The 26,010-nt window shown below is 52.8% G+C and overlaps 1 protein-coding gene across 9 annotated transcripts in view; it reads right to left on the reverse strand.

Moving 5' to 3' along the window:
• Nucleotides 1–24,656, reverse strand: part of Grin2d (glutamate receptor, ionotropic, NMDA2D (epsilon 4)) — a 39,312-nt gene extending 14,656 nt beyond the window's left edge. For 2 of the 9 annotated variants that reach the window (XM_030242152.1, XM_030242151.1), the window contains exons 1-10: nucleotides 23,173–23,815; nucleotides 19,574–20,932; nucleotides 15,406–16,025; nucleotides 11,912–12,026; nucleotides 11,335–11,546; nucleotides 10,940–11,108; nucleotides 10,202–10,355; nucleotides 8,036–8,161; nucleotides 7,690–7,919; nucleotides 6,665–6,825 (exon numbers count right to left, since the gene is read on the reverse strand). In XM_030242152.1, the coding sequence (XP_030098012.1) occupies nucleotides 6,665–6,825; nucleotides 7,690–7,919; nucleotides 8,036–8,161; nucleotides 10,202–10,355; nucleotides 10,940–11,108; nucleotides 11,335–11,546; nucleotides 11,912–12,026; nucleotides 15,406–16,025; nucleotides 19,574–20,029 (2,243 nt within the window). In that variant the 5' untranslated portion in view covers nucleotides 20,030–20,932; nucleotides 23,173–23,815. Of the gene's footprint in view, nucleotides 1–6,664; nucleotides 6,826–7,689; nucleotides 7,920–8,035; nucleotides 8,195–10,201; nucleotides 10,356–10,939; nucleotides 11,127–11,334; nucleotides 11,547–11,911; nucleotides 12,027–15,405; nucleotides 16,026–19,573; nucleotides 20,933–23,172; nucleotides 23,816–24,243 lie in introns of those variants that run through there. The other 7 variants (XM_011250802.2, XM_030242150.1, XM_006540631.4 and 4 more) reach the window with 7 other exon arrangements.
• Between the last annotated feature and the right edge of the window lie 1,354 nt (nucleotides 24,657–26,010).

A 26,010-nucleotide genomic window follows, 5' to 3' on the forward strand; every position in this document is an offset into this window, starting at 1 on the left:
ATTTTTTTCCAGGTGGGAGAAATGGAGAGTAGACAGATGCTTTTCAGTAGAAAAGAAAAGTGTTGACTTAGTGACACAGGCCTGTGATCCCAGCACTACAGAGGAGAAACCAAGGAAAGGAAGAGTTCAAATCCAACCTCAGTTACATGTTTAGAAAGAGGCTGCCGGGCAGTGGTGGTGCACACCTTTAATCCCAGCACTTGGGAGGCAGAGGCAGGCGGATTTCTGAGTTCAAGGCCAGCCTGGTCTACAGAGTGAGTTCCAGGACAGCCAAAGCTATACAGAGAAACCCTGTCTTGAAAAACAAAAACAAAAAAGAAAGAAAGAAAGAAAAAAGAAAAGAAAGAGGCTAACCCCAGGCTACCCGAGACGATGTCTAAAAAAAGAAAAAGTCCTGCATTTCATCCTCCAAACTCTGGATGGATAACTTTTTTCTCTCTCTTTCTTTCTTTCTTTCTTTCTTTCTTTCTTTCTTTCTTTCTTTCTTTCTTTCTTTCTTTCTTTCTTTCTCTCTCTCTCTCTCTCTCTCTCTCTCTCTCTCTCTCTCTCTCTCTTTCTTTCTTTTTGAGACAGGGTTTCTCTGTGTAGCCCTGACTGTCCTGGAACTCACTCTTTAGTCCAGGCTGGCTTCGAACTCAGAAATCTGCCTGCCTCTGAAGTGCTGGGATTAAAGGCGTGCGCCACCACCGCCTGGCTGGATAACTCTTAAGAAAAGGAGAATTGAATATACAAACCAAATCACGTTTGTACTGATGTGTCCAAGTAATATTTTTGGACTTTTTTGGGTTCAGTAAAACATATTTGAAAACAAACAAACAAAACCCCCTCACTTGCTTATTTTCATCTCACAGGGAGGCTACTGGGTGCGTATGGCTGCACTCCGACTGGACAGCGCTGTGAGTTCCAGTCCCCAGCACACGCACTCTGATGCTTCCTGGGCTCCTACGCTTCTGAGCTGCGAGTTACATTTCAGTTGATGCGATGTTCCAGAGAGGGAATTAAATCAACAAAGGTCCCCAGGGAGAGCAGAGAGTGCTTGGCTCTGATGGCTTAGGAAGTAGATCAGAGCTCAATGGGGACCAGGGACTATAGGTGACATTCCTGTGTCCGGAAAGCAGGGCAGGACAGTCAAGAGAATGGGAAGGAGGAGGAGGGAGAGGAGAGAGGAGAACCAATCGTAAGGGGAGGGGCAAGTAGAGAGAACCGGGAAGGGGAAGGAGAAGAAGAGGGAAGGAGGAGAGGAAAAACAGGAGAAGGAAGGAGGGGGAGGGAAAAAAAAGACAAAAAATGAGGAGGGGTTTATTTTCTTTCTTTGGGTTTATTTTCTTTCTTTGTTTTTTTAAGCCTATATGGCTTATTTATTTATTACGTGGTACTGGGAGTTGAACTCAGAGCCTAGCACATGTTAGGCAAGTGCTCTGTCACTCTGTTATAGTCCCAGCCCTGAGGAAGGGTTTCATGGAGGATAGCCAGGGCTACACAGAGAAACCCTGTCTCGAAAAAAAAACATAAATAAATAAATAAATACATACATACATAAATAATAAAAATAAAAAAATAAAAAAATAAAAATTTTAATGTCACTTTAAAAGATGAGGAGCCAGGCAGTGGTGGCACACGCCTTTAATCCCAGCACTTGGGAGGCAGAGGCAGGTGGATTTCTGAGTTTGAGGCCAGCCTGGTCTACAAAGTGAGTTCCAGGACAGCCAGGGCTATACAGAGAAACCCTGTTTTGGAAAAAAAAAAAAAAAAAAAGATGAGGAGGGGAATGATGTAGCAGAACAGGGAGGGAGAGAGTCAGCACCCGGTAGAGACAGATGGATCTCTGTGAGTTCAAGATCAGCCTAGCTTGGTCTACAAAATGAATTCCAGACCAGCCAGGGCTATACAGTGAGACCCTGTGTCAAAAAGCCATAACAATAGGGTATTCTATCAGTGTTTGTATTAATTAATTACATGTTTGAGTGGTAACAATTTGGAGTTGTTGAGTAACAAACATAAAATTATTCTCACCTCTCTTTTCATGCTACTAGAATGCTCTGACTCACACTGGAAGGTCCCAGCTCTATTCCAGAAGGGTGGGAGGAACTGCACAAACTGCCATAAGGAGCAGGGAGGCAGCACTTTAACCCAAACCCTGTGCTCAGCAAACAGACCATTTCGTGGCAGAAGAAAGAGCGGCTTAGAAAGAAGGCCTAGAGAGGGGGAGCAGTGGGCGGGGCTGGGGGGCTGCTGCCAGCTTTAAGGTGGAAAGGAATGGCAGGGAGAGAAGGAGCTTTTAGAACCTGCCTCCGCAGCCCAGCCACTTGCAGGAAAAGCACTTCATCTTAAGTGAGGTGCAGCAGGAGCCACAGCAAGCTCCAGCCAAACCGCACCCCAGCAGCTGGTTCTGAACGCACTGCTGCTGGCCTTCCTGAAGACAAATAGAATACTGCATCCTGGGAGACCAGAATCAAAGGGTCTCAGCTCAGAGGCAAACAGCAAGGTCAGAAGGACCAAGTCTCTCTGGTCAGATGCCTAGGAGCTGAGATAATGTCAAAGGACATCTTTTCCTCCCTCCCTCCCTGCCTCCCTGCCTCCCTGCCTTCCTCCTTCTTCCTTCTTCCTTCCTCCTTCCTTCTGTATGTGTATGTTATATGTACATTATACATATATATGTACATTGTTTATACGACTGTGTGTGCACATGTGTGTAGAACCAGATGTCTTCCATCGCTGCCTGCCTTTTGTGTGTGCTCCCGGGCATGATGTATGTGTGCTCCCGGGCATGATGTATGTGTGCTCCCGGGCATGATGTATGTGTGCTCCCGGGCATGATGTATGTGTGCTCCCGGGCATGATGTATGTGTGCTTGTGTGAGTGCAGAGGCCCGAGGAAGACCCGGAGGACAAGCTGCTCTAGCACGCTCCACTTTATTCCCTTGAGATAGGGTCTCTCACGGAACCTGAGCTGGGCTGGTCACTGGTACTCCCCAGCAGTCGTTCCTGTGTCCGTGCCTCACACAGTGCCGGGGTTGCAGGCGCGCACACAGGCACCCCAAGCTTGTTTTGCAGATGCTGGGGATTGGAAGTCCTCATGCTTGCTTGGTAAATTGCTTCTACCTAAGTCATCTCTCCAACCAGGTCTTCTTGCTGAATTGGGAGCTCATCTATCAGAGAGTTTGGCTAGCTGGGGAGCACCTGAGAGTGTCTTATCTTTGTTCTGGCAGTGCCAGCGCTACAGGATTTAACACGAGTCTTCATGCTTGCACAACAAACACATGACTTAATGAACCATCTCCCCAGCCCTACCAACCCTGCAAATGGCAACTTTCAGCAACATCGGTGGTTCTCGTCTCCCCTTCTCCAGTGGAAATTACACGTGAATGGGGTCATGGGCATCTGGCATGAACTAACTAACACATTAGAGGAACACATGAACTAACACATTAGAGGAACTCAATGAATATTTGCCTGAAAAACTGATGAAGAGGCCAGGAGTCCCACCTTTAGTCCCAGCACCCAGGAGGCAGAGTCAGGCAGAGCTCTGCGAGTTCAAGGTCAACCTGGTTTATAGAGCAAGCTCCAGGACAGCCAAAGCTACAGCGTGAGACCTGGTCAAAAGACCCAAAGTAAACAGACAGACAAAATGGATGAGTGGAAACAAACGAAAAATGGAGGACTGGATGCCGGATGCTGTGTCCCGACCTTGGGGGAAGGAGGGCTTTTTCTGGGGCCCCTACAGAGAGCAGAGTCCCTGGGGCCAAGGGTTATACCCACCAGAATACTCCCTTTTAGATTCTGCTCTGGGAATTCTTGCAACACACAAACTGGCCCACACAGGGCAAGACTCCAGCAGATAGTGAGACTATCTACACTCTTTCCAATTCATGTCAACAAGGAGAGGTCTGAGCAATTGGGAGCCGAGAGCAGAGGAAGGTTGGCCCTCTCTAAGCAAGGAAAGGCAAGGATTTGGCTAGAGGGAAAGATAGGGCAGTCAGTCCTCATAGTCATAAGAGATGGAAGGAGCCATGCAGCCACATTTCTAACTTGAACGTGTGTATATAGTTATAATTATAGAGTTATATATATATATATGTATATATATGTCATTATAGTTATACATATATAGTTATATTTACCTATATAGTTATGGTTATCTGCCAAGGTAGGATGGCCACCACTGGCTTCCTAGCTTAAAGTAAGAAGTTTCCCATTGCATGGAGCCCTGGAAAGTTTTCAGGGTTCCTGCCTAGAGCATTAGCAACATCTGTCATATGAATGTGACAGATGGGTCTAGGGAGAGGGTAAAGGAGGAGGAGGTGTCCCAGCAAGGGTTGATGGCCAGGGCACAGCACTGAAGGAGACAAATCAGAGCTGGCTGATAAGGGAGTACTCAAACTCAGACCCCAACGGGAGGCTCGAGGCTCCCTGGCTCATTGAGAGTTTGGATACAGAGTCCATGTGACCCCAGAAAGAGAGGATAGAGATGGAGAGATGGAGAGTTACAAGAGAGAACGTTGCTGAGCTTGGCAAAAACAAGCAAGCAAGCAAACAAACAAACAAAACCCCAAAACACAGGGCAAGACTCCAGCAGATAGTGAGACTATATCTTAGTCCACAGCCTCGTTCTCAGCTCAGATAATCATCCTCCCAGTTGCCCTAACAGTTACGAGTGGTTGCTTGATAGGTTCTTAGAAAGATGCACAAGTCCCTGAGAGGGCCAAGGCTGGCAGAGAGAAGAGCCTGCACTCCATCACACTTCCTCCCCCATGCTTGTTACTAGGATGTGCTCCATGGAGCGGCAGCAGCTTTCCTGTGACCATGAGGCAACCAAATGAGCACGAAGGCCTATACAGCAAGTTTGACAGAGCAGAAATGTGTACAGAGTTTGGATCCTTGATAGCATCTTTGAACTATCCTGCTAGCCAAGTACTATTTCCTTTTCCTGTTTGAGACAGGGCCTCACTATGTAGTTCAGAATGGCCTTAAGCCCTCAATCCTTTTGCTATACCCTCCCAAGTGCTGGGACAACAGGCATGGACCACCACGATTGGCTCCCTGGACTTGTTATCCTACAAGATACAGAGAGCAGTGTGTCAATGTTCTTTCCAATCTCGAAGCGTATCTGCTTTGCTGTTGACCACGTTTCTAAGTACAGGAACCGCAGATCCCCCAGAACTGTTCTTTTACCAAGTTTAGGTGGGCGAATACTTTTTGGTACAGAGCTTTGTGGATATGAGTACACTGTAGCTGTCAGACACACACCAGAAGGGGGCATCAGATCCCATTACAGATGGTTGTGAGCCATCACATGGTTGCTGGGAATTGACCTTGGGTTGATGGCTCTTAACCACTGAGCCATCTCTCCAGCCTTTGGTACAGAGCTTTATCCTCGGGCTCACCTTATACTGTGCCAGCTGACTGACTTCCTTCTCTTGGGGCTCGACAGTCCACGTGAGAGAAAGGGGTAACAGATCTAGCCAGGATGGCTGCTTGAGGGATGAGGAAGAAGGTGGGGCCCGAGGGAGGTTCTAGGTGACATAATGGCCTCCATACTGCTCATGCTCCCCTCTGGTCTTGAGTGGAGAACACTCAAGAACTAAAGGCTTCTTTGCTTAGTCCCCTGCAAAGGTGTCTCACCGCTTTGGCACAAAGCCAACCCTGATGGTCTCAGGGGTCACCTTTGTCCTCCTTGCCTCTGGCCTTTCACTCTAGGTCCACGCCCTTCAGCCACCTGGTCTTCCAGATGTCCCTCCACACCAGTCCCAGGGCCTCTATATGTCCTGTGCTTGCAAGGCTCTGCATCAACCCGTGAGTGCACACGTGCTATCTCTTCTCAGAAGCCCACCAGATGCCCTGGTGGCTGTGACCCCGCCGAGAAGCCCACTCACACACCCTGGTGACCCTGCCAGTTTGTGTGTTTGCTGCTCGTTTTTCCTCTCTGATGCTCAGCAACAGAGAACAGGAAATGTCTACCCACTGTCCAGCACAAAGAAGGGATAAGAGAAGAAACACATGGCGAAAGAGGCAAGAGAGCAGCTGCACTCGTGTAGGAAACCACAGTTCTGGAGGACGAGTCCAGCGCTTGGGATAGACCAGGCCAGCCCTCTACTGCTGAGCCACAAACCAGGTCCCACACTAAGTCTGCCATTTTGGGGGCTGCACTTTGAAGACTGAATTTAACTTTAGCCCTATGATTTAGAGAGCTAATATTAAAAAAAAAAGTCACCTCCCATAATCGAATTATTCACTGCAGAGTTCAGAACTGATGATATCAATACAATAACCCACAAAGACCCACAGTGCTCTGGCCACTGCTCTGTGTGCATTAACTACGTTTTTTGTTGGTTTATTTTGAGACAGAGTCTCAGTATGTAGCCCTGGCTGTCCTGGAACTCACCAAGAGCTGCCTCCCAAGTGGTGGAATTAAAGGCGCGCGCCACCACTCCTGACCAAACTTTGTTCTTATAGCAAGGAGATGTCCTTGTGATCCTCACTGTGCACACAGAAACAGACTCAGAGCACCGAGTCAGGTGTCTAAAGTTACAAAGCCACGAAGGGGCCTAGTCACAGTCCTGACTGTCCCAGGTCTCCTTAACGAACCACCCCAGGATGACCTCCGACACACGAGCCCCCACCCTCCCCAAGTGCTCTAGGGCCCCACTGCCCGAGTCTGCGCTGACCCTGCCTTGAGCTGAGTGAGCGCCTCCTCCACTCTTGGCTGGTTGTATCGCACCATGTAGCTGTGCATATCAGGGTAGTTGCTTCGGATATTCTTCTCCGTGGACCCATTGGGCACCGTTCCAAACTTCAGGGGTGGGTATTGCTCCTGGGGCCGCTGGAACTAGGACAGAAGGAGGAGTTATTAATGTACCCTCTAGGAAACACCCAAACCGAATGCCACATTCTGGAGAGCCTGCAAATTAAGGGTCAGGCTCAGAGGGTGTTGGCAGAACCACACCCTTTGCTATGTGACGTATGACCGACATATTGTTTGCACCGATGTTCTACCTCCATTCCCCTGAAGACAACACTTAATGCAACCCATTGCATCTATGCTACAATCCGCTCACAGTCTGAGATAGGGGGCTAGCCACTGTAGTCTCACAGTGTCCCTTATGGCTTCCACCCCCACATGCTGTGGGAGGATACCAAAGGCAAGAGTACAAACAGAGGGGGTGGGTATTTGGAGTGTTTGGATGGGATAATTCTATGCGTGGTTGAATCTAATCAGTAAAAATTGGACTTGACTTTATTGCTGTTCTTATTCTAGACAGGGACTTACTATGTAGCCAGCCTGTCCTTGAACTTATGATCCTCCTGCCTCAGCCTCTGGAGGACTGCAATTATAGGCATGCATCACTAGCCTTAGATTGACTCCTGAATGTCCTGGTGCTCAGTGTTATTTCTACATTATTAGTCATTCATTGCTAATGTATTTCACCCAAGCATGGTCACCAATGGATTAGCTGTGTCAGAAATTCCATCTTCATTATGGTGTGAGTGATCCACTTGTCTAGAACACCCCATTTGGCATCACTGCTCCTGGGACATTGGGAACAGCCTCTTTCCCCAGGAATGTTTAAATCGTTCAGCTCCTTTCAGAACCTTCCATCTTTACTCCTCTGGGGACGAGGGGGCAGTCTCCCAGGAACCCCTCTGCCCTGGGACAAGTTACAAGCCAGCTCAGCCTGCCCCCTGTACACACCTTCCGGTCGCTGAGCCCAGACACGGTGTCCACGTACTCCTCCTGGATCATGAAGGCAGCCAGATTGGCTGTATAGCTGGCAAGAAAGATGACGGCAAAGAAGGCCCACACCAGCACCATGATCTTGCTGGTGGTGCCCCGAGGATTCTCCACTGGCACGGAGTTGTTGAACACCAGGGCCCACAGCAGCCAGATGGATTTCCCAATGGTGAAGGTAGAGCCTCCGGGGCCTGTGGGGGCCAGGACAGGACATGGACCTCACAGTCCCTCCACTCCTCATACTTAGCTTTACCCCAGGGCTACTGGGATATAGTTCTGTGTGGGGTCAGCTAAGGAAGGGACTCACGTTTGCCCGTGGCCAGGCTTCGGTTATAGCCCACAGGACTGAGGTACTCAAAGATGAAAACTGTGACGGCGACCACGGTGAGGCACATGACGAACATCATCACCCACACAGCGGGGCTGTAGGGCTCTGGGGACATGGGAGGCATCAGCCAAGCAAAGGCTTGAGGGACAGAGGGAGCCCAGTTGACTCCATCCTATTCTGTTCCCTCTCCTGGTCCCTACTTCAGGGACGGCCTATTATCACATAGACTCCTGGCAGTCCTCCTCACAGAGAGCTACTATAACCGTTTCTATGGTTGTCACCGGCCCCATCAGCTGTCTACTATATATCCTGAGCTCAAGACCTGAGTCTCCACCTCACCAGCTTTCCCTCAGGGCCTTTCATCCCATCCCAGGCTCTGCATCTTGGCAGCCGTGACCACCCAGCCCCAGGTCACAGCCCCCTGCTCCTTGATCCCGTCCCTCAAGCTCCTTGGGCCTGTCTTCCCCATCTCCATGGCCAGCAAAGAAAAAGCATAGTCTTCTCTCTGGGACCATCTCCCCAATCTCATGGCCCCAGGGGAAAGGATCTCTCTCTCTCTCTCTCTCTCTCTCTCTCTCTCTGGAACCTTGTTCAGACTGCCAAGAGCAAGGGGCAACAGATATGACCTGCTGGCCTTGTCCTCTTGCCCACTTCTGTTGTCCCCAGATCAGGAGTTGATGTTTCTGCCCAATGCACCACAAAGTGGCTTCCTGGTCACACCCAGATCCATAAACATTGTCCCTCGCTGGTGTGCTTCTGCATACCTCTGTCCTTTGTGTCATGGACCACTGCGGTGGCCCCCTTGCCAACCTTTAATCCCAGCACTTGGGAAGCAGAGGTAGGCAGATTCCATTGAGTTCGAGGCCAGCCTGGTCTACAGAGTACCAGGACTGCCAGGGCTACACAGAGAAACCCTGTGCCAAACAAACAAACAACCCCCCCCAAAAAAACCCCAAACAAACAAACAAAAAAACCCAACAACAACACCACCCTCTCCTGTCCTATCCACACCAACAGCCACCCTGTGCCTCTCTCTCTTCACCTCAGCCTAATTTCTCATGATAGCTATTGGGGGTGGTCTAGTCTGCATCTCTCGAGGGGGGAGGGAAGCTCCTAGGAGACAAGAATTCACCTGTCTTAGTCACTATGGTCTTCTAGGTCTTAGGTTTAATCCCCAGCACTGGAAACAAACAAACAAACTAAACAAACAAACCCTACACATTTTTGTGCTGGGGTACACCTGGCCCCAGAGAGCCCTCTTTAAGAAAAAAAAAAAATCAAAAAACCAAAAACAAATCCTTACACTCTGGAGGCAGGCAGAGACAGACATATAAGAGTAGTTGGATGTTCAAGGCAAACCTAAGCTATATATTAAGCCTATATCTTAAAACAAAATAAAACAACCAAAAATCAGCTAGGAGGTGTTGGCCCAAATCTTTAATCCCAGCACTCAGGAGGCAGATCTCTGAGTTCTAGACCAGCCTGGTCTATAGGGCTAGTTCCAAGACATCCAGGGCTACATAGCGAAATCCTGTCTTGAAACACTCCCTCCACCAAAAAAAAAAAATTATTGGGCTGGAGAGATGTCTCAGTGGCTAAGAGCACTGGGTATTTTCTCCCAGAGGACCCAGGTTCAATTCCCAGTGCCCACATGGCAGCTCACAGCTGTCTGTAACTCCAGTTCAGTCAAAATGACAACGCACAGAAAATAAAAATAAATAAAATCTTTAAACAAACCAAAACCAAAAATCTGGCCAGATATGGTAGGGCACACCTTTAGTTCCAGTACTCAGGAGACAGAGGCAGGCAGCTTGCTCTGAGTTCTGAGTTTCAGGGCAGCCAGGAACATAGAGAGACCTTGTCTTTAAACAAATAAAAAAAAACAACAACAACAACAGCACCCCAGACAACTGTGGATGCAAACCCAGGGTTAGAGCCGTGGAAGACACTGCAAGTGAAGGCTCCTGAGCTCAGGCTGACTGAACTGCCGGTTGAACTTCCTGCCAGGCAAAGTATTTCTTCCATTTTACAGATCAGGAACCTCAAGTTGGAAGTGAGGTCACCTCATAGGACCCAGGGCCCACAGTGTGAGGGACAGTTGCTCCAGCCTTGTCTAAGTATGACTCTCTGTCTTGGCTGGCTCACCGAGGAAGGCAGAGGGGGACACAGTGCCATTGCTGCGTGCCACCATGACGCTGATGCCTGTCTCTACAAAAGGGACGGAGAAGTCCACGATCTCTGACCGCTCCTCATTGATGGTGAGGGAGCCGATGGCCATGTCCGCACGCTGATAGAACACCTGGGGTGGATCGAGGAGTTGGCAAGGGGAGCGGCTCAGAGGACAGAGGCCAGCGCTGGGCAAAGCCTGGCCCTGGGAGACAGTGATGGTGTGGGAGACAGGCTAGGAGGTCTGGTTGATGAGTGAGGAGGGGTACAGAGGAGCAAGGGAAGTAGGGGAGAGAGAGAGCAGAAGCAGGAGCAGAAGAGGTCTCCTCTACCCCGCCCACTGCCCCAACATCACTTGCTTAAGGTCTAGGGATCCAGATTTCCTGCCCCGCCCCTTCTAGGAGTTCCACCCTCCAAACCCCCTTCCTATGAGTTCTACCCTCTAGTCCCGCCCCTCCCCAGGAGATCCACCCTCCTAACCCTCCTCGCCATTGTCCTTCAAGGTCCCTTCTTCTGACCGCCTCCCATAAACTGGCCCAGCCCCAAGCATCCCAGTCCTATCCCTGAAGTTGCCCTTAGCTGTGACCCTCCACTTCACACAACGCCCTTACCAAGCCGGGCAGTCTCCTTTGGCCACGCCCCCTGCTCCCGGACGCCCTCCTCATGGCCTAAATCCTCAAGATTCCTCTCCCACAGGTTCTGTCCCGCCTGTCTTACCTCACCAATCATGCCATTCCAGACGCCATCGATCTTCTTGCCATGCTTGCCGTTGGTAACCAGGTAGAGGTCATAGCTGAAACCGATGGTGTGCGCCAGCCTCTTCAAAATGTCAATGCAGAAACCCTTGCAGCATCTCTTCTCCGGGCGGGGAGCGTCAGGCGGAGGGCTGCGGGGAGCGACCAGGCTTGAAGAGGTTGGGGACCACTGTTAGGCTCTCCCATGAGGCCAGAGGCTGCTAAAACTACGGATAGTGTTTTCTTGGGAGATGAAGCTTAAGAATTTCTTGGCTTCCCCGCCAAGTCACGCAGCGGGAGGGCTGTGGGGCTGGAGCCTAGCCCGCTGTGCTTCAGGGGAAAGAAAGAGGCCGAACCCTCTGGCTCTGGGGCTGTCACCTGTGGGTACGGTTGAGCTGGCTCCGGCAGGGAACCGAGTCTCTGATGCAAGTGCCGCTGATGGGGTCTGCAGGCTCTACAATGACAAAAGGTCTCTCCTCCAGCGTGGCCACAGTGAGGTGCTGCGTGTCATCCACCGGCTGCAGGAAGCGGCCATAGCGGGACCATAGAGGGTACTTGAGGCGGAGGGTCTGCTGTTCCCAGCTGCCCACCTTGGCAAAAATAAACCAAACCAAACCAAAACAAAACAAAAACAAACAACAACAAAACAAAACCAAACAAACACAAGAGTCATACTGCCGAGCACCGTGGCAGCATTCCAGAGTGTCCTGACTTTGCTGCCCCTCCCTCAAACCAAAGATCGAGTTTACCAGTTTCCTCCAGAACCCAGAATACCTTGCTCCTTCCTCCTTCAGACCAGAACCTGTGCCTTCAGTTATGACTTTCCATAACACGTTGGAGTCTAGACCTGTCTCTCGTCCCTCAGACACGGGGGTCCAGACCCCCCCGCCCCCCTCCTTTAGACCCATGGGTCCAGGTTCTCTTACAGATGCCTGGGGTCTGGTTGGCCACTCACCACTTCCCACGTCCTGTCTCTGGTGAGGGAGATGACTACCAGTGACGGGTTTACCAGAAAGCCATCCTCATTGAAGGAGTAGTCTCGGTTATCCCAGGTGATGTTCATGAAATACCTGCCAGGGAGGAAGGGGGGGGGGCTTTCACATTGGGACCTGGGTTGAGTTCCTTGGTTGCTGAGGGCTGATCCTCTTTTCTATTAGCCATCCCGGCTTCCCGAATTCTCCCCTTAGTTGCCAGAACCCCCAAGGACCTGATCCCATGCTCTCAGCTTGGTGTTAATCCCTCATTGTATACTATGGTTTGGCCTCTTTCTGAACCCCCCTAACGGGGGTAGGAAAGGTGTCTGTCCTTCAGGCCTTTGAAGGGCTGGGCTGTACCTAAAAACCCATCTCTCATCTTGAACCATTTTGATAAGTTGTAAACACTCTCGTAAACATTCTCCTTGTCCCTCCATCCAGGCTACCAGTCTGCAAGCCCCACTCTCCTTTTCCTACCTCTCCTCCAGCAGCTTCAATCCCTCTGGACCCTCCCCAAGGCCTCCTGACTGGCTTTCCAGTCTGTATCCCACCCCGGAGGAGTCTCTCTACAGCTAGAGCTGCATCTGTGTCTGCCTCCCCTCCTTAGGACCTGCTTTTGGCTCCCAGGATCCCAGAACAGAGTCTAAGCTGTACAACCACACACACAAGGCCAAGTTTTGGTCCCTCCCACCTTCCTGGCCTCATCCCCTCATCCCCTCCCTCATCTGCTCTGTGCTATGGAGGCCCTGTGTTTGCTTAGGGTTTGTTTGTTTATCCTTGAGTCTTTCTGTATGCTTTACTCGTGCCTGGAATGAGTGTTTTGCGTGTCTGGTGAGCTTGGTGAGCACCCTTAGATTGAAGCTGGCCTGAAGGCCCTCCCTGTGTCCCCTTTGGGCTACTCCCATCCACAGAGGTGGCTGAAGCCCCACGGCTCTGAGGCTTTGCTCTCTCTTTATACAGGTCTTCTAGCCTCAGCTCCATCTCTGTACCTTGATTTTAAAGAAGTGTGTGTGTGTGTGTGTGTGTGTGTGTTTGTGAGCTCCCCAATATGGCAATATGGGTGTTGGAAACCCAACCTGGGCCCTCTGCAAGAACAGCAAGTGCTCCTAAGTGCTGAGCCATGTCTCCAGCTCCTCCCATGTCTCCAGCTCCTCCCCTATCTACATTTTCTTAGCCTTTAAGTGTTACCTACCTGGTGTCACCTAACCCTCTGGGCTTTTTAGTCTCACCCCCCCACCCCCCCCACCCGTTTTATTTGATCTCGGAGGCTGCCATCTGTGGACAGTTCTTTCTTTTCTGGCCTGTTCCTCTCCCCTGCCTCCCTGCATTAGACTGTCAGCTCTGTGATGAGAGTAGGGAATTTACTTAATTTATTTCAGTTTTTTAAATTCAGGGTCTCATTATATAGCTCTGGCTAGCCTGGAACTCACTATGTAGACCAGGCTGGTCTTGAACTCCTGGAGCTCAGTCTGAGTGCTGGGATTAGTTCCTGCCACACCCAACTTTGATTCTTTTGTGCCTAAAGCAATGCCTGGCACATAGATTCTCAGTAGCAGGTTTTTCAGTGGATGGATGTTTGGCCAGTGGTTGATCCTTAGGTGTCAGTTTAGGATCCTGTCCGCCAGGAAGCCTCCCTGACACTGGAGTTTACCCCCCCCCCCCCCCCCAGTTATGCAGCCTGCATTGGAGGCAGATTGTTACCAACCGTCTCCCCTTGGGACGCTCTTTTACAGTGAGACCTGTAGGCTCTAAAATTACGAGGAAGGAGAAAGTATGGATTAAGATCCGAACAGTAGCTGGGGAGAGTGAGCCTGAGGGGAGAGAGACTAGAGTCAGAAAGGCGAAATCGGGAGATGAAAGGGCCGATGGCCGGCGCTTGGCCTCGGTTTCTGCAGTCTTTTCAGTGCATGTTAATCTTTCCAATGGAGCCTCTTTCTCCTGGGAAAATTTAAACGAGACTGCCTTTTTGCAACCCCAAACTGTCCTGGTTGGGCAGGATTCCTCCCCCCACCTTCCCCATGGCTGCTGCTATCTCCATTACTGCAAGCCTCACACTGTGTGGCCATTATTCCCATCCCTGTATGTCACCTCTTTAGGTCCTTGCATTCTTTGAAGAAATCTGTGGTCTTATTCATCCCTGTGTTTCCAGGGCCCAGCGTGAGCCCTAGTTCCTAGCAGGCACTTGGTATTTATGAACACAGGATGCTTTTCTCACCCTCTTGTTCTGGGGTCCTGATTCCCAGCTCAGTTGTCCGTTCTCCCTGCTTAGGTCCTCTTCTGCACCACCCCCTCCTCCCAGACTCATTCCTTCTGCTGCGGTCACTGTGTGCACAGTGTCCCCACTCCCAAAGCTTTACATGCTAGAGCTGCTGTGACACTGTTTCCTTCCAACATCACAGGGTGTAAGCTGGACCCATGGCCACAACAAGGGTGCCAGCCTCCTTGGCAGCCCGTCCAGGCCACATGCAAGGGTGGTACTAAAATATCTAACAATCAGCACAGTACAGGTTACTACCCAACCAGAGCGTGAGCCTTCCCTATCAGCGAAGATGGTTAACTAACCAGAAGGGATGTGTCCTGTACAGTCAGTATGTAAGTCCTGGCCAGGTGAGCCCTGTGCCCTCCGCATCTCTCAAAGGTGCTTGCTCTCTGCTATGACTTTCTGCCTTCCCTAGACTAGGCTCATTCTGCCATGCCTACAACCCTGCTTCTACTGTGCAGAGTAGAATACTGAATCACCACATGGAGCCCCAGTTTCCTGACAACCAGGACTGCCAGACACTCGTCTCTGGGCTGCTATGTGACAGAGGCACAAACCTCTGCCTTGAACGGCTGCTCGATCATTGGGTCTTGTTATCACTGAGACTCACCTCATGGGGATTTATTTTATCCAGCCTAAGATGATATCAATTGTCACTGTTTTTTACTTACAGAACAAACAAGCAAACAAACCCAGAAGCTCTGCCAGTTCAAACATAACTGATCAGATATCTTGACTTCAAAGGCGAGTGTGTGTATGTGCGTGTGTGTAATATTTTTGTCTTAGATATTTTAGCCTTGGTTCCTGCTTCCATCTCCAGATTGCTGCTGAGATAGCAAGTCTATACTGCCACAATGAACTAAAATTAACGTTTTTGTATTGCCTTGCTTTATTTATTTGAGACAGGGTCTCATGTAGCCCAGGCTAGCCTCCAACTTGCTATACATTCAAGGATGCCCCTGAATGACTGAGTCTTCTGCCTCCACTCCTAAAGGCCCTGGGATTAAAGTCTTTCACCACCATGTCCAGCCTTATGTCTACATATCCTGAAGCTATGAAATAATGATGACAAACTCTGTATATTAGGTGCTTTCCAAACTCCCTGGCTGCAGTCCAGAAAGGAGACCCAGTTGCACCCGTTTACAGAAAGGAAATCCGAACCTGGAGGAGCTCCATCCCAGCCCACTGATGAGTGAGTACTTTCCCGCCAATCACCTGTGCAGACTCTCCCCGCGGTGGGTGCGATTCTGGGCGCGACAGTCATGGCCCAGCTCAGGCAGGAAGCCATAGTCTCGCAGCAGGGCCTGGGCACCTCTGGCCACCACCGCCACACCAGCAGCCACTCGACGTGCCAAGTCGTCACGCCAGCCAGCAGAGCGCACTGCAAACAGCCCAGCAGGCAGTGGGGCACCTCCTGGCAGAAGAAGTGGTTCCCCAGGGACCCCGGAGCCCCCACCTCCGGCCAGCTGAGGTCCCACCATGAACCAGACGTAGCCAGGCCCAGTGAGACCAGCCTCTTCTGCCGCCCGGAAAACAGGCTCTGCCTCCTCGCGGGCGCAGAAGAGCAGGCGGATCTGCGCACTGACACTACGGAGCTGTGCGCCCAGGACGGCCTCACCCGCTCCGGGGTCCAGTGTCAGCGCTCCTCGATGCTCCCAGCCCACCAGGCTGCCATCAGTCAGCACCTCGATGTATGACAAGAAGGCTCGATGGCCTGGGGCACGCGTAGTCACTGCCACAAAGGATGTCCAGTCGTACTCCTCCAGCACCTCAAAAATGACCTGCAGCTGTTGCTCTGTGGAGGAGCCAAGCTGCAGGAAGGTGGAGCCCTTCTCCTGTGGGAACAGGGAGGACAGTGAGCAGACCATGGTTGCCTGAGTCAGTGCCACCACAGCTTCCACTATGGCTGCTCACCAGGCCTGGCTCCTTTTCCTTCTGTGGTACTGGCTTCCTCTAGGTCATGTTTAGCCACATAACTGAGTTCTTTCAGGCTCACCTTAAAAAAACCTCGCCCTGAATTTTACTCTCCTGTCTGAGGGCAGTTGTAGAGACCCAGAAGACCTAAGGTCTCACAGTCACAGGAGGGATGGCAGCCTGCGCCGCTCCGCATGTGGAAGAAGGCTACCTCCAGTCAGGACTTCCTATTTGGATTTTGTATGGACGAGAAACTTATGGGGTGAGCTGCTGAGGTTTGAGGGTTTATCTGGTGGCAGCATGTGATATCACCACCATAAATTCATCCCACGTCTTCCCAGAGTTCACTGATGTATTGTTGCAAAGAGCAAGACTACAATTCCCAGCATGCAGTGGAGTGATGGCCCTTTAATTTCCCTCCTGACCCTATGTCCCCCATTTTTGTCTCTCTTACTGGCCTCTCTGCTCCTCAGACAGAACCCTATATAAATATAAGAATGTTTTTATGACGTTCTCTTTCCTTTTCTGTCCCCTCTCTGTCATTTCGATCCATGGGCTTAAATGTTGTCTCCAGCACTATCCCGCATGGTAGCCACTAGCCATGCGTAGCTATTCAAATTAAAATTAAGTAACACTGAAAAAAATATATAGTTCCTCAGCTGCATCCTGCAAGTGCGCGCCAGCCACCTGTGGCTCTGCAGCTGCCTGCTGGATGGAGGTGCACTGTCCATCTTCATCATGGCAGGCGCTCAGTGGGATGTGCCCAAGGCTCTTATCGCTGGTTACAACCACTCCTGTGAGCTTCAGACAAACCAACCCCACGTTCTAGTCTCCATCCCCAAACCAGGATTTCCACAAGTATCTCAGGAACCAGCATGTCAAAAGCAATTTCCTGACTCTCTTCAACCCTTCTCTTTAGAGCAGAACCAGCCAACCTCCTCCCTCCCCCCCCTTCCTCTAAGATCTCATATATCACCAAATAAAACAGAAGATGACCCTGACTTCTGCTCCTCTTGTCTCCTCCAGAGCGCTGGCCTTACAGGTACGCACCGCTACACCCACTTTACATGGGACGGGACCCAGGACCTCATTCATCCTGGACAAGCACTATAGCGGCAAATGTACAGCCCCAGCTTCATCCTTTTCTGTTTCCCTGGTACTTACATGCGAGCCACCTTCAACACCTCCCGGCTGTGTGCTCTAACCTGCTGGCCCCGTCTGCACCCCCAGTCTCTGCCCTTGCCATCACCGTTGCTCTAGCCTAGACAACTGCAGCTCTCTGGCACTCTTTTCATCCCTGCTCATGTCTTTTAGTTTGTTCTCCAAACAGCAACCGAAGGGATCATTTCAGAATATTAACAGGAACACATCTCTTCTCAACTGAAAACCTTCCAATAAATTCTACTTTAGAATCAAAACCTGAGCCCAGGGCCCTGCATGAACCAAGCCTCCGTGCCCGTCTGAGCTCAGCTGCCTCCCCAGCTCTGCCTTGTTCTCTTTTCACACAGAATGTTTCTTCTAAGCTTTGCCCTCAGCAGTTGTCCCTCCTGGGGACACAGTCCCCAGTTCCTCCATGCCTAGCTACCCCTTATCATCCTTCAGGGCCCATGCAGATACCACCTCCTCTGGAGCCCTCTCTTGATTCCCATCTATTGCAGCCTTAGCCTCAGCCGTTCCTGCTTTCCCTTCGGGCAGATTTCACTATCTGTTGCTTACTTAGTTTGTCTCCCTCATTAGAGTACAAGTGAGCGCTGCCCCCCCCCCCCCAACTCAGTTTTATAATCCCGAACCTAACTAAACAGGCCCCAGGCCTCACACGCCTTCCTGCACCTACATGCAAACAGCAATCAGAATTTCTCCTTTGGCACATGCCAGTGGTTTAGTGCTGGGTACAAGACAGCTGTCCTGAAAAGAGGGGCCTTCCCAGCATGCATTGGAGACTCACAGACGACCTCACCCCTCAGAGGGGATGGCTATGAACAGACTAGGTCTTGGCACTCATTTAGCACAGCTGGAGCAGCAACGATAACACTTCCCCCCCTCCCCCAGGGCAGTGAACTATATATGTCCCTGAAGGTGACAGGCTACATACAAAGTGGATAGCAATTTTCAGTGGGGCACAGTCACCAACAATGGAAGCACAAGGGACTGTGTACACCAGTGTTCTATGGAGGGAGCAGCCAGGCCTACATATCTGCCTACAAATCTAGCCAAGAACAAAGAAGCCGGATAGAGGTCTTTCCCAGAATGTTTTGGGCAGACCTGAGGGCCCTCGGATGCAATGGTGCTCTGGGAACAAGGTCACAGGCCTTCCTAGCCGGCAACTGGTTGGTTTAGGTTCCATCCACCCAGGCGGCCCCATCCTTCAGCCAACCCCACTTCTAGGTTTCACTTGCTCCACATCTAGTACACCCCTTTCTCAGGCTTCATCTGCAAATTAGGGTAGTCCATGTCTCTTCTTTGGTACCAAAGGCCTACCACAACCCACTGTCCCCACCCAGGCCTTTGGGGGCAGGTCTCTTTCCAGGCTACTACCAGGACCAGTCTCTCCTGACTCCACTTCAGGTTTCTGGTTTTCTCTGGGTTCAAAATCCTCATTTCCGTACCTTTACAGTTTGACAAGCTCATTCTCAAACCCCACTTCAAGGGCCTACTTCCTCCTCTCTCAGCAAAGTCCTTTTATTACATCCATTGGAGTGGGTCTACCCTCGGCCTTCTCCACTGGATCCCTCCATCCTTGAGCACTAGCAGGGTCCTTGGGCTTGGCCTGCTTCTCATCAGTCCAACTCTCAGAATGCATGGCTCTGCTCTCATTCCTACACCTCTAGGCTCCAAGCCTCCAGCTAAGCCTCCCACCATGCCCTCCTTCAGCACCTAGTTCTCTTATCCTATGGTTCCCATCTCTGCCTTCCTGGACACTAGACTCCATCTCTTTCTGAACCCCATCCCTTTCCAACTGACTCTTCCCCTCATTGGTCCAAGAGCCATAACTCTAGTTTCTGACCTTGTCGTCACTCATTAAATCTATCTCTTCTGCCATTGGCTTTTCCTCAATCCTCATTGTAACCCACCTCTTTCCTGATTATTGATCTGACCCTTGTAGGTGACCCCTGAAAGGTGCTGTGAACCCCATAGAGCACATCTCTTCAAATCAGACTCCTCACTGTATAGACTTGACTTTTAACCACCAACATGGAAACTGACCAACGGACGGCTCCACCCCCTAGTTACTGTCTCCGTCCTTACAACCCCCCCCCCCCATCTTAATACAACCCGCCCCCCAAGTTATCATAGGTCCCGCCTCTCAAAGGTCTTTCCCTTCAGCCTACGCAGGCACTGCCCCTCGACGAACCTCCCGCCTCAAGTCAATCAAAACTACGTCCGATCCAAGACCCCGAGCCGCAAGGCCCCGCCCCCGAGCCGCAAGGCCCCGCCCCCGAGGCGGCCCGTCCCCCGCGGTCGCGCGCACCTTGGGTGTGAGTACGAGCGCGGCGCCGCCGTGCACGGCCACGATGGGCAGCGAGGTCTGCGCCGACAGGAAGTCGAGAATGGGCGCGACGGCGGGCGCGCGCGAGTCGTCCTCGAACACCACGCCGTGCACGCGCAGCCCCGACAGCAGGTCGCAGAGCTGCAGCACAAGGCTGCGAGGGTCGGAGCCGTTGAGCACCAGCGCCACGGGCCGTACGTCCAGGCCCGGGCTGCGCACTGCCGCCGCCACGGCCGGGCCCAAGCGCGCCGCCTCGGCCGCGTACGCCGGGCCAGAGAAGACCAGCGCCACGTTGAGCGGCCGCGCCCCGCCCGTGCCCCCGCCGGCCGCGCCCGGCCCCGGCACCTCCTCCGGGAACGGGCTGGCGCACGCCAGCGCCAGCAGCAACAGCATCTTAGCGGGGCCCCGAGGGCCGCGGGGGCCACCGGCGCCGCGCATCGCCTGCGGGCCCCGCCGGGCGGCCTCTGCGTGGACGGGAGGCGAGGGCAGAGCCCGAGGGGAGACACGGGAGAGACGGGGCGAGAGGGGAAGGTTGGGTGATGGAGAGAGGGAGGGGCCGACACGGAGGGAAACAGAGATGAGGGACAGAGATAAGGGAGAACGAGACAGAAGGAGGAGACAGAGATCGAGAAACAGAGATAGGGAAGGCGACAGAGACAGTGAGACCCAGATAGTGAGGGAGATGCAGAGTCAGGATGAGAGGGGAAAGTTGGGTGAGAGAAGGCGCGGCGGCAGAAGCATAGAGGGAGACAAATGAAGAGAGGGAGACGGGAAGAAATGGAGAGACAGAGAGGGAAAGAGGCAGGAAAGAGACATACAGAGACCAGAGACAAGAAGAGACAGCGGGAAAGGCAATGGAGGGAGTGGAAGGGAAAGATGGAACCCAAATAGAGGGAGGGGTGGGGGGGTGAGATGAAGGAATGAAATGTGGGAACCAGGAGGCACAAAGGCGGGAGGGGGTGAGTAATGGGGTCAGGGAAGATGCAGAGGTAAGAGGTGGGGGGAGAAGGCAGGCATGGAAGGGGCAGTGATCGAACAGATGGGAAAGAGACCCAGAGATGGGACAAAGACCAGGAAAAGAACGCCAGTGAGAGCAAAGGAGAGGGGGACAGCGAGAGAGATGGTCAAGGAGAGGGGAAAGAGTGAAGAGAGATGAAAGGCCAGGCTCACGGGGACACAGACCCAGGAGAGGGAGCACAGGAGAGGGAGCACGGCAGAGGATGGTAGTGAGGCAAGGAGAGATGCAGAGAGAAATACAGGGAGGCGGAGAGATGAGAAAGTTGCGGGGAATAGAAAGCAAAGCAGAGACCCACAGTCACCCAGAGTCAGGCACACACCAACCTCAGGAAGAAGGAGTGGAGATGGAGAGAGGCAAGCAGAGCGAATGGAATACAGAGAAGACAGAAATAGCAAGGCAAGGCGAAGCCCCAGACCCCCACCCGGGAGGTGCCCAGCACACATAAAAGCAAGGCAGAGGCAGGTGGCAGAGGAAATGGAAAGAAAAGGGCGAAAGTAAGGGGGAAACGGGAGAGGAAAAGGGGTCAGGTGTATGGGGGAGAGAGAAGGAGAAATTAGTTGGGTATCCAAGGAGAGACAATGCCCACCACCCTAAGCCATTCTTAGCCCCTCCTCCTGTCCCTGCCCCCCTCGTTTTCATTCTTGATGAAACTGAGTCACAGGCCAGTCTTGGGGTTGGGGGCACAGCTGTGGGGAGCTGGGGGGGGGGGTTGTCCCTGGCTTCCAGCCCAGAGCAATTTAGTAAATTAAAGGAAGAAGAGTGTTGCCTCCAGTGGCCCCTGTTGAATACTAGTTGCCTGGGGTGGGTGGGCCAGGATCCCAGGCTTCTGGGTACTAGGTTTGAGGAGGAGCCCTGGGGGCCTGATCTCTGCTCACATAAAGCTCCAAGGACCTGCACTGGGGGCTTCCTGAATGGGCCAGGGTCCAGATACAGAAGGGTTCTCTCTTGGCCGTCAGTCTCCTGTCTGGTTGCCATGGTAGCACAGGCCGGTCCACTCTAGACAGCAAGGGTTGGGGCAAAGGCACACACCCCCTACCCTGGCTGGAACCCTTATCTTCCAAATCATTACTCCACCTTTCTGGAGGTCCTGGGCACTTGTCTCCCCAGGGAAGGGGGTGCCCCCTCCTGCAGGCCATACCTCCTCCTGTCCCCCCTCTTCATTGCCTTTCCTTCCCAAGCAGCTGGCTCAGTCCCTGCTCAGAATAGCCCCCCTTTCTCCCCAAAATAACGCACAGCTGTGGCCTGGCCCCCGCGGGGTTAATACTGGTTCTCTCCCTTCCTGGTGGCTGCTCAGCCATCAGCCCCCTCCTCCACTTCTCAGACCCTAGCCTCTGCTTTTTTGGGGGTCCAAGGTCCTTGTCACTGTGAGGCCTAGGAGGACAGCCTCAGCCCCACCCCTGTCGGGAGGCAGTGTTTTCACATACAGGGTTCTTGAGGGCAATGTTTCTACCCAGCGCTTGTACCCCGTTATCAGTCCTCAGGAAGCAAAGTCCCCAGATCTCACATCAGAGCTGGCAAAGTCCATTCCGACCTCCACCTTATGAGTTTAGCCTCTGTTTCCATCCTACAGGGGCCTCAGAAGCACCCCGAGCCTGCTCCGTCAGGAGTGCTCACCCTCCCGAAATTCCTGACTGAACTTGGCCTGGCAGGTACCCCACCTCACCCAGCTCTGCAGTCCACTCATCTTTTTCTCAGGGCCTGGGCATCCTGGCCTCATCCTGTCCCAACACCGGGGAGTCTTGGTTCCTGTCTTGTTCTCCTTTAAGGAGCCCCCCCCCCTTTTGCCTCAGACCCCATCAGTCCCAACATCCTTCCAGCTCACTAGCTCTGGCCTTTCCAGTTGTTTCCCTCATATCTTGTCTATGGTGTAAGGAGGTAGGGGCTCTCTGTGTCTTTATTGCCCCCTAATCCATCATGGGGAGAAGCTTTGATCAACAGCTCCCCCTCATTGTGCTGCAGAGAGCTTCCTATTCCCCCCACTTCACACACACAGACACACACACAGATACACACACACACACACACACACACACACACACACACACACACACACACCCATCCCTATCCTGGAAGGGCATTCCAGAACCTTGAGGAAGGGGTGGCTGCTTGGGGCTGGGTGCCGGTCACTGGACGCCCTCAAGGTCCTTGGCAGGGGTATTAATAGCAGACTCATAGCTCTGAGGTGGGAGGGGAAAGCGAGAGGAGAGAGGGATAGCCAGGCATGGGAAGACTGATGCAGGGAGGGGTATAGAGAAGATGAGGTGGAGAGACTGACAGAGGTGGGATTCAGCTATGCGCAGCTGGGGACAGGGTAACATGTCAGAGGAATGGGAGGCTTGGGTGGTTTTGAGGCATAGAAACCCAGGAAAGGGGCAGTGAGTGAAAGAGAGAGCGCGCGCGAGCAGATGGAAGACAGTCCCTCAGGGACAAGGGGGCAGAGACATTTGGTTTGCTTGCATTCAAACCCCTTCCCTCCTTGAGATCCCTGGCCAACTTTCCCTGCCCTAGATTGGAGGGGGCTGTGTCCCCACCCCCACCCCTGCATCCCCTGCCCCAGCCTTACCTTTTCATGACCCTGTTCTTTGGGGGAAATTGCTGGGGGCCAGGACCGGAACCAGCGTCCAGAGACCCAAAGATTCCGTGGAGTGCTGGGGAGCTGGTTGGGGGCCAGGCCCAGGGCGGCAGCGGAGGCAGTAGCAGTAGCAGCAGCAGCAGCAGCAGCAGCAGTAGCAGCGCAGGCGGCAGTGGCGGGGACCTTTTGCCTGTCCCGGCTCTGTCCCTCCTCTTCTTGGTCCTGCCCTGCCCTGTCCCCCAAGGTTGCGGCCACCAGACTAGGCAAGGATGAGGCTACACATGTTGCGCTGGAAGTTGGGCCCCGGACATTGCGGAGGCTGTCGGGGTGTCCTCTTGCGGCCTGACCCCATGGGGATCCCCCTCCACCCACCTGGGGTGCCCCCCCTACTGGCTTCAGTCCGGGCTCCTCCCCTGGCTGGCATGTCCCATTACCTCTCCCTAGCTTATTGGCACCCCCTTTGTGCTCTCAGCACCCCCTCCCTTGTCTCTGTCTGTCTGTCTGGGTCACCTCTGAAGCCAGTGGCTCGTGTGTATGTTTTATAAGGAGCGTGAGGCTGCCTATCAGGGGAACTGCTTGCCCATTCCTTGCTTGGCCACCTCCAGACCCCCCCCCCCGTGCCCCCACTCTCAAGCACAGGCAGGAACACAGATGCAGATGCTCATACACACAACCTCACTTCCCTGGGATTCCCCCTCAACACCCCCGGACACACACACACACACACACACACACACACACACACACACACGCTTGCGCAGGGCCCCAACATGGGCGTGTTGTCGCTGCTCTCAGTGGCTGTTTGGACAGACAGGAGGACACAGGCATCCGGGGACACACAGACACTCGGCTGGACGCAGGCAGGAGGCACAGAACCCAGGTGCACACCATCCATCCAGGTTTGGGGGCTCAGGGAACAGATCGGGGGCCCGTGAGGTGCAGGCAGGAGGCTCAGGGTCGGTCCAGACAGACAGACCCCTCCTCCCTCAGCTACCGCCGCTGCAGCCCTTACAGACACACACCCCCCACCAGCCAGCCTGACACCAAGGCATACATCCTCACCTAGCAGATGGCTGTAGCACGAGAGACCCCTGGGGGCCAGGCGGACCCACCCAGGCTGGTACCCCTCAACAGGGCGCTGCTGGCCGAGGAGGCTGTGGGCGCAGGCGGAGGGTGGCTGGCGGCAGCGGCCACGGCTTGCAGGAGCCAGAGCGGGAGGGACTCGCACACTCGCTGTTCCCGCACACTCACTCAGGATGCGATTAACATTCAGTCCCCGTCCCTCCCTGCCAGGAGACCCACAGCTGCCCCCCTCACGCTTCCCTAGGGACCCCTCTTCCCATTAGGTCTGAGGGAGGGGGCCAGCCCTTACCCCATTTCAAAGTCTCTGATTTCCTCATGGGACCGAGGGGCTGCGACGAAATGGGAGGAAGCAGAGGTAGATGGACAAGGACACCACCTGGTACAGACAGTTTGAGACCTAGAGAGAGGGCTGGGGTCACTGTCACTTGCCCCTTCCCTCTTCTGCACTTCAGCACCCGCCATACTAAGACCCAGCCTGTGAATTTTATGGCTGCAAAGACAGGATGCATGCTGTCTCTCTTGGAGCCAGGAATCTAGACTCCAAGTCCCTTATCCCTTGGACCCAGTTGTCCAGATGCCAGCCCACCTCCCTCATACCCAAGGGACTAGACCCTAGTTCTTTCCCTCTAGACGGATGGGGCTGGATCCCAGTTCTCCTACCTCAGACTGTAGCCCTCCCCTTAAACCTATGGGGCTAGGCTCCCAGTCCCCTCCTCCCTCAGACCTAGATGTCCATACTCGACCCTCTTCTTTCAGGCCTAGGTGGCCAGACTCTGGCACCATTTTCTGTGACCTAGGGGTTAGATCCCAGCCATCCTCCCTCCAAACCAGGGGTCCAGAATCCCTGGATTCCAAGTTGTGGATCTTCTATTTCAGATTTGGGGTCCAATGCCTGGCCCTGTTCTCTCAGAAGCAGGAATTTAGATAACAGCCCTCCTTTCGAAGACCACAGATTCTCCCTTAGTCCTTCTCGATCATACCTGGGGGCCAGGTCTTGAGCAAGTTCCTCACTGAGGGACCACTTGATGAGTGAGGGACTAGTCTCTCACAGCTCTGAGTACACAATTCCCTGGAGGAAAACTGCTTCCTTTGTCACAGACACAGTAATCCTAAACTATAACCCTACTTTTGAGGTTCTGAGGTCCCATAAAGTCACCTGTCCATCTTGCCTCTGGTAGGACAGTCCTTAGTATCTAACATTGGGAGGAGTGTGCTTCAGGATTCCCGGGTCCCTGAGAATGGAAGTTGGAGGTGGAGAAAGAGAGGTGGAGGAGGGGAAGAGAGAGGGAGAATATGAATGTGTAGAGGCGCTGGGACCTAGGCCTGTAGCAGTCGATTGGAGCCCTGCTTCTCGTGCCCTAAGACCTGGGAAGACTCGGGTCATGACAGTTTCTGAAAGAGCCAGGACCTGGCATTTTGGGTCTTAGAAGGAGGATGGAGTTATGGGTGTAGATTCCCAGGTCAGAATGTTGAGCAATAAAGTAATTGTTGGGGATAGGATTGTAGAGGCGGTAGGCTCAGTCAGGATCCCCGAGTGTGTGGCAGTGGGGCCTGGGTTTTCTAACTGAATTGGGACTAGAGATCACAGACAAAGCTAGAAGTCTACCCTCTTAATCTCCAGGATTCTTGTTGTTGTTACTATTAGTATTAATAATTTGTGCAGGAATAGACTGTCACTGTGGAGCCCTAGGCCTGGAACTGGGGGGTCCCTCTGCTTCATCCTCCCAGTACTAAGATTACAGGCTA

Source organism: Mus musculus, chromosome 7, assembly GCF_000001635.26.
Source record: "Mus musculus strain C57BL/6J chromosome 7, GRCm38.p6 C57BL/6J".
Classification (NCBI taxonomy): Eukaryota; Metazoa; Chordata; class Mammalia; order Rodentia; family Muridae; genus Mus; species Mus musculus.